This window comes from Schistocerca americana, chromosome 1 (assembly GCF_021461395.2).
Source record: "Schistocerca americana isolate TAMUIC-IGC-003095 chromosome 1, iqSchAmer2.1, whole genome shotgun sequence".
Taxonomy (NCBI): domain Eukaryota; kingdom Metazoa; phylum Arthropoda; class Insecta; order Orthoptera; family Acrididae; genus Schistocerca; species Schistocerca americana.
Genome location: NC_060119.1, coordinates 422,501,505 through 422,509,889, shown reverse-complemented (window position 1 = coordinate 422,509,889; position 8,385 = coordinate 422,501,505). Strand labels below are relative to the sequence as shown.

The window sequence follows — 8,385 nt, the reverse complement described above, 5'->3', positions numbered from 1 at the left end:
TTCTGCTCGAAACTTCTTTGGTTTTAGTGATGAGGAATGGCGTCATTCCTTGCTCGCTCTCTTCGTTTCCGGTTGGTGGAAGTGAACCCAGGTTTCGTCCCCAGTAACGATTCTTGCAAGGAAGCCATCACCTTCTCGTTCAAAGCGCCGAAGAAGTTCTTCACAAGCATCAACACGTCGTCTGCTGGCGTGGCACCCATCTTGCAGACACTTTGTCAAACTGGAGCACATCATGCACAATGTGGTGTGCTGACCCATTGCTGCAGTGTCATTCAGTGTCACTCGGCGGTTTTCCTTCACTATGGCTTCAACTGCTGAAATGTTCTGTGGAGTCATAGCTCGTTGTGCCTGACCTGGACGAGGAATATCTTCCACTGAAGTCACACCATCTGCGAACTTCCTACTACATTCGTAGACTTGCTGCTGTGACAAACATGCATCACCGTACTGAACCTTCATTCGTCAATGAATTTCAATAGGTTTCACACCTTCACTACGCGAAAACCGAATAACAGAACGCTGTTCTTCCCTGGTGCAAGTCGCAAGTCGGGCGGCCATCCTTTTACTGATACTGCGACGGTATGTGTGCATTTGCACTATTCTGCCACGTAGAGGCCATTCTGCACACTATTTATAGCACGCTTACCACCCTACAGGATAACGGCGCGAAATTTCGATTTGTTATTACAAATTTAAGGTTTTCACTTGACTCACCCTCGTATTTGATCTCGGTTATAACAGAGTTTTTTGTTTTTACTAATAGCCTAGGAAAAAACCCGAAATACCAGTTTGCCATAGGGTAGTTCAAAAATTTTTCGTTTTCAAATAAACCGACTTTTAAAGAAGGAGTTATTCTTATTTGTAAAATTTGCATTGGTTTGCAATATTGCGTCATTGTAGAATATGGGGGAAACCGGCCAGTGATAGTTTAATAACAATGCCAACAGAAACGCGCAGCAAACACAAGGCGCAAGAATTGGTACAGCACTGTTGAGATAATAACGTGTGCCGTGGCTTAGGGCATGCGTGTACGTGCAGTGCAGTGCAAGGCCTGCCCCCGTCAGGTCTACACGCTAGTTTCTCGCTGTCGTCGCCTGACATCTTGTGTGCTGCACAATGGTACCAACCCTAGTCTGGAAATACGTTTACGAAGAGACCTAGCAATGAGGTACAATGCATCATCTGCTTCACAAGGTTTAGCATTTGTCTGCCATGTCTGGAAAATAATAACAGAGGAATGAAATTATGGTAACAGTGATAAATTGAAAACTTAACAATTCATTCGTAGTATCCAATAAAAATAGAAAATAGCTGGGCTGTGACTACGTAATATGACTTCATCGGCTAATAGCCCTTGAAACGACCAAATTAACGCAAAAAATAGAGTTCTTCAAATTCAGTATTCACCCTTTGGCACTGACTATTCGTAATGCCCAAATAATGGTATGATTCCCAGTTAAAACATGATTTCTGAGCAGAGTTTGAAAACAATTAGAAATGACAGGAGAATACTGGTGATTTTAGTAGTATTCAACCACTTACCGCTTTTCGAGGAAAGCAGCGAACGGTGGAAGGACTAACTTTTCTTTCATTTGCATATTTAATTAATATTTTATATTTTAATATTTCATGTTTTTATATGTATCTTGAAACTGAGAGATTAAATTTTTCAATTTTTGTTCGATTTCTACGTTTGCCGGAAATAACAAGAATAGGAGACCGAAAATAGGATGTTTCAGAAACCCGTTATTCTAAGCGATTTTAACAGTCAGGATAAACTGGAGTGGAAGAAAACCGATATAACCGAACACCGACTGTTTCAGCCATAACCGCCATCTCTATACTCCACCCACCAATCTGTAAAATCTGCGCGCTCAGGTGCAAGCGGCATCAGATGGAGTATCACAGGACTACAGCCCAGACCTTGTTTATGCTATCTACCAAATGTTTGATACCATCTACCTACCCGTCAACAATGATCGCAGTCCACCTTGTCCTTCTGGTTGCAGCTCTATTTATGACGATAAATGAAATTTGTCCATTCAGGTGGCGCTATGTGGGACAGGATGTGGTGATATTTACAAAGAAGTGTGTTCTGAAGGACAGTTATTGTTAAGCTGTTGACTGAAGAACTTTTGTTATACACTTATCATTCTACAGGGTTAAGGGGTAACTATTTACATGCTACCACCGTGGTGTAAGAATAAATGGTTCAGATGGCTCTAAGCACTATGGTACTTAACATCTGAGGTCATCAGTCCCCTAGACTTAGAACTGCTTAAACCTAACTAACCTAAGGACATCACACACATCCATGCCCAAGGCAGGATTCGAACCTGCGACCCTAGGAGCAGCGCGGTTCCGGACTGAAGCGCATAGAACCTAGAACCGCTCGGCCACAGCGGCCGGCTGTAAGAACAATTTGACACGACGCTTGTGGTCTGTTCAGCCTGGAAATAACTTAGAATTGCTCCACAAAAGCCGCCTAAGCCACAGCGCATGCGCACAACGAGAGTTTCTGGAATATCCCCTCGCACTCTTACACCGCCGCCTCAAATGTGGGAATTCCTAAGGGACCAAGCTGCTGAGATCATCGGTCCCTAGACTTACACACTACTTAAACTAATTTATGCTAAGAACAACACACACACACCCATGGCCTGAGGGTGGAGTCGAACCTCCGACCGGAGGGGCCGCGCAACCCGTGACATGGCGCCTCAAATCGCTCGGCCACTTCGAGCGGCACCGCCGGCACATTCGTGTACTTAAACAAATAATAAAACTGACGTTTGCGTAAATTTTACCCCATAATTTTATGAATTTTAACAGTGTAAAAATGATAATTAAATAGTTTTAATTCTCTGGTCTTCTTACTCAGGGACAACTGCGCATGTAAGGTTTAGATCGAGTTGTAAAAATAATTAGTTTTTCTATAACTTTTTCAAAGGTCTCTTCCTCAATACTCTCACAGAAGAGTTCAACTTACTAATATTAAAGAAAGCACGTGGCATAAGAGGACGCATGCGCATGCGCTATAGCTTGGGTGGTTTTTGTAGGCCAATTTGAGGCCGTCTTCCAGATTGATAGACCACAATCTTCTTTATCAAATTATTTGTCTCGACTTCCCGTTCACCATTCTGAATCTTCAAAAAATGGCACTGAGCACTATGGGACTTAACGTCTGTGGTCATCAGTCCCCTAGAACTTAGAACTACTTAAACCTAACTAACCTAAGGACATCACACACATCCATGCCCGAGGCAGGATTCGAACCTGCGACCGTAGCAGTCTCGCAGTTCCGGACTGAGTGCCTAGAACCGCGAGACCACCGCGGCCGGCCATTCTGAATCTTCGTAAACAATTATTGAGTGTATCCTGCGTGCATCAAAGGATGCAGACTTATGTAGTTTGAATCCACTGTAGAGAGCGGATCACTTTAGCCAAATATCTGGCGAGCTGGTAGTGAGCAGAAGAGAAACCAAGTGGCAGTATTTAGAACAGTATTTTCAAAAAAATGGCTCTGAGCACTGTGGGACTTAACATCTTTGTCATCAGTCCCCTGGACTTAGAACTACTTAAACCTAACTAACCTAAGGACAACACACAAATCCATGCCCGAGGCAGGATTCGAACCTGTGACCGTAGCAGTCCCGCGGTTCCGGACTGTAGCGCCTAGAACCGAACGGCCACCGTGTCCGGCAACAGTATTTTCAGTTCTGGCATTTGCGATGAGAGCATTTACGATACGGCCAACGGAAATTTTCCGAAAATATTGGTCTGGATGTGTCCTAGCCTTAAATAAGGATGCCTAATAGTTGTTTGTGCAGGAAAGTGAAGTATAGGAGGTACTCGACGTGTGCAGTCTACATGTGACGGTGAAAATCGAGAATGCGATTTAAATTTTCATTTTATTCCAAAGATATTGACTATAAAATTGAATGCACATTTTCAGAATACATTGTATCATACACATCTAGGAAAAAAATGTAACACCGTCAACGACAGTGTTCAGTTACACTAGGGAATAATATGTGCATACTGAGGGATTGTAGTGTTATTGGTTCATTTGCCACTAGATGGCGCTCCGTAGGTCTGTCCGTGCGCCCTCGGTTTTGACACTGTACACAGTAACTGTGCTGAGTTCAGAGGTGAACAGTGTTTGCAACATTGATTTCAGGGATAACCATGCCCCACCGAAGGGTATTTGTCCCTTCTGAACAGCTTCAGCCATTTGAACGGGGTTAAATTGGGGCCGGTGGCAAATTGAATGGACATATTTACGGACTGCTACACTTGTTGGACGCAATTTATCGTTGGAGTGCGCAGCTTTCAACAGTGGTCTGCGAAACATACCTACACTCGTAGAACAGTTTCTGGACGTGTTCGCAATAGAGGTGTGCGTCAAGATCAATGTATTATGCGAGCAGCAGTGGCCAATTGAATATTACCCCGGGACAAAGGCCGGGGTCTCGTTGCACTTCCTGTGTCGTAACGGATCACTGGGAACCGTCTGCTTGCAGCAGGACTTAAGATCGCGTGTGCCTCTGGTCAAGCTGCCACTGACAACACCAAGCATAGCTGCTCTGGTGTCGTGAAAGAGTTGTCTGTAGAGTGGAGTGTTGTCTTCAATGACGACAGTAGGTTGTGCCTGTTTGCGAGTGATGGCCATACAGGTGTATGGGACGGATCTGGTGAGCTGTCCATTCCTGAGTGCATTCGCCAATGATAAACAGGTGCCATTCCAAGCTTCATGGAGTGGGGGCGGGGGGGGGGGGGCATCAGTTACAACTCGCGGTTGCATTTGGTGTTTCTGCAGGGTAAAGTAGCCAGTGGCGCTACATTGTACCAGCTTTTATCCCCGTAACACTACAATTTCTTCGACAGGAAAGTAATGCGCTTATTCAGTAAGACAGCGCTGTCTACATACGGCTTCTTCTCTGCTCTTCGTAGTGTACAACAACTGCCTTGGCCACTAAGATCACCATATCTCTCGCCAGGTGAACACATATGGGACATGATGAAGCAGGAACTTACTCGTTCTCCAGGGGCTGCGACAAAAGGCGCAAGATGCTTGGGACGTCATTCGGCACCTTTATGTTTGCATACGAAACGTTTTAAGATTTGCGGGCTGTTTTAAGATTTGGTATCTCAATTTATGCAGGAGCAATTGGTAATTGTTACAGATTTCACCCCGTACAAGGCAACAAGACATAGTGCACGCTGGGAACAACGCCACTCTGCACTGTATGCATCCGTGACACTGCGTGCCGGAAGAGCGATGACACCGGCAAGTTATACGCCTTTGGACCTGGTGTTGTAACGCGAGGGTAAATAATAGAGCGAGTCGTGTGGCGGCGGCGCGTCTTGTTGGCTCCGCGCAGCGACGACGCATGCGCACTGGCGGCGCGGCGCTGGCAGGGCAGCCTGTTGTTGCGGGCAGTCTACAGTGCGACGCCGTCAGGGGCACATGTGCGACCGCGAGTCGGAACCGGCGATACGAACAGCAGCAGCAGCAACAGAAGCAGCAGCGCAAGGCAGTCGCTACCGCGGCGGACGCTCGCTCATGGGATAGGCGCACGCACCTGCACCAGCCGCGATGATCGCCGGGTCGGACAGCCTCATGAACGGTGAGTGTTCGCTGCTCCCCGCCCCACCCTACCCCCTACCCCTACCCCCACCACAGAGCTTGTTGTCATTCGCAGAGCGCGGCGCGGCCTGAGGGTCGGGCACGTGATATCGACTACTTGTTAACATCTGTAAGCAGGCATTAAAAATAGCTAAACTCTATTATGGTGTGTGCGGGTGGCGGCTTAAATTCGTACTTAACTGTTAAAACGAACGACATATTTTGCGCAATGAAGCCTGGTCTACACCTTTGCTGGTGATCACATAATTCTTGTAGGGTGTCACATCACACGTTTCCCCATCCAGCTTCTTGCTTTAAAGTAGTTCCATACTTTTTTTTCGTTTCATATCTTTTGTATTCGATTAGGCGCTCACACTTAAACGCCCAAAATACATCCCTGCTGCTGAGAAATTTTCACTTGGCACCCACGAAAGTTGATATAAAAAAAAAGAAACGAAAGATTAATAGGACAGTCTCCCAGATTCCATGGCAGTCTTCTAGAGCGGAAGCAAATCTGAAGGTGCATTCTTAATTGTACAGGGTCTTGAAGCAAATATGGCGAGTTTCATCATATTTGGACTGCCTACATCATTTAAAGGACCCACCACGAAGTTCTGCATCTGTTAAAAGCTTAGCAAAAGCAGGAAGCAGCGCAGCAGAAACCAAAACCGTGGGAAGAAAATATATTATAGTGCGCGTGATGCATATGAGGTGAGTATAAAGTTTCTCTGCAGCAGAGCCAAATAATTTTGCAAATAGCATTGTGCCTACAAAACACTGCAAGTGTTAAGGGTTATAACAACGGTACTCCATTTTAGTTGTGATAATATTACTCCCCTCTAATAAGAAACTGTACACACAGAGGTGAAACTTCTTAGGCAGACACTACAAAGTCACAAACTTTTATCATCATCTGTCGAATTACACAGCTGCTATTTCACGTTCTCAGGACAAGCTCATATGGAGCGCAATCCACCGGACGTCTGAAGAGCTACGTGTACAACGTACTACTAAAGTGTCTGTCCATCTAGAACTTTCTATAATTTGAAAACAGCGCGACACGTTGCTTGATAATCGACTTGTTGCGCACCAAAACTGAGGGTATGCTTCTCGTAAACTGATACCGCGAGTAATTGGTGGCACTGAATCAAATGGCAATGACCCAAAGCATGTTGCATGTATTCGTGATTGCGTACAGAAGTGCAAGCACACATTTCATTGCGTAAAGTTTAGGTAATATCTTTGTATTCAAACGTTAATAAATATGAATCCCCGTGATAGTCGATGTAATCTGTTTTGAATATTCCGGCGTAACATTGTCAGCAAATTTGTCAACAACGTCTCACTTCGATTAGGCTTCTTATCCTTAAAGATGACTGATATTAGTATGAGTAAAATATTGTGAAAGGCAACAGAAAGGAACACCCACTGCATTATTCGCTTTATTCATAACACGACCGAAAAGGATTTGCGTCTACTTCTCCACTTTCGTATTTAGTGCTCGCTCAGAAACTGAGCCATTAGAGACTCTCAGCAATGGCGTTTATTTTCCTACTTTTCTTTGAGATAGTTTGCGGCTTTTGCTAAGGGTTTAGAAGAACCTGAGCAGAACCTGTGCAGAATTTTCTGAATGGAAAATTGTAATCTTCTCTTTATGGCGCAACATGACTAAAAGAAGGGATATGATGATTGAACGCATTCTGAGGCAGCTAGGAACAGTTTATTTCGCAATGGAGGGAAGTGCGAGAGGTAAAAATTGTAGACGTACATCAAGGCGTGACTGCAGCAAGCACTGTCAAGTGCGTGAAGGAGGCGGTAGTTATCTACATTTACAGCTCATCTACATCTACATTTTATGCGGAGGTGAAGAACCTTGCACAGGAGAGACTTTCGAGCAGAGCCACAATATACCAGTCTTCGGAACTGGAGCACAGCAGCAACAGCGTTCCGAAACTGTCTCTTTCATCTTACGACATAGTGTCTGCAATAATGAATTTTTCATAGAAGGTGGACTGTGTGCTGGTCCGTGACTCGAACCCGTGCGGAAGGCGAGGATACGGATACGCGCCCAGTCCCGAACACACAGTTTCAGCGGCACATTCAGATTTAGTTTTGCTGTTGGTGAAAGAAATTGATAGTTTCATACTTCTAAAATCATGTTTAATATTTGACTTACAGCTTTTACTGTCGTTCGCGTACTGTAAGATAAGCTAACTGCATCCTTACACAGATACATGTACACGCATTGTGAATTGTTACTGATTTTTGTACAGATTTTAGCACATGGACTTCATAATAATATCAACAGAGTTTTCCATCTAATGTATGCTTTTCTCTTCTTAGAGCAACATGTCCTTTCAGCAATAGACATTTTAACACATAAAATCTCTCTGCGCGTCTAGCACGTGTGTTACACACTGGGAACCAGCACATACGGCGGGCCGCTATACCATCGTTCATCATGAAATCCGAATTAAGACTCGCCATCGATTTACGAAACGCAAAGCTTTGCATTAAATATTAAGGAAGGCCCAACGGCCAAGATGGGACCGCGTTATGAACCTGTTATTTGCTCTTCCGATAGTTAATCACCCATGGCATCAACTTGCCCAATCTGTCTAGATGACGATGAAAATCTGTTGTTGGGAGGAAAGCCAGATGGGTCTTTTGTCAGCTGTGTTTTCATTTATTCCAGTAACGATGACAAGCTCCCTACAGCTGTATCGCACGATTTATTTTGATATTTAATTTATGTACAA

At 44.6% G+C, this 8,385-nt stretch overlaps 1 protein-coding gene across 1 annotated transcript in view; it reads left to right on the top strand.

Moving 5' to 3' along the window:
• The first annotated feature begins 5,449 nt into the window (after nt 1-5,449).
• LOC124556458 (synaptotagmin-14) overlaps nt 5,450-8,385 on the top strand; it is a 579,934-nt gene continuing 576,998 nt past the window's right edge. Inside the window, exon 1 of the mRNA XM_047130444.1 lies at nt 5,450-5,627. Within this exon, the coding sequence (XP_046986400.1) occupies nt 5,597-5,627 (31 nt within the window). The 5' untranslated portion in view covers nt 5,450-5,596. The remainder of the gene's footprint in view (nt 5,628-8,385) is intronic.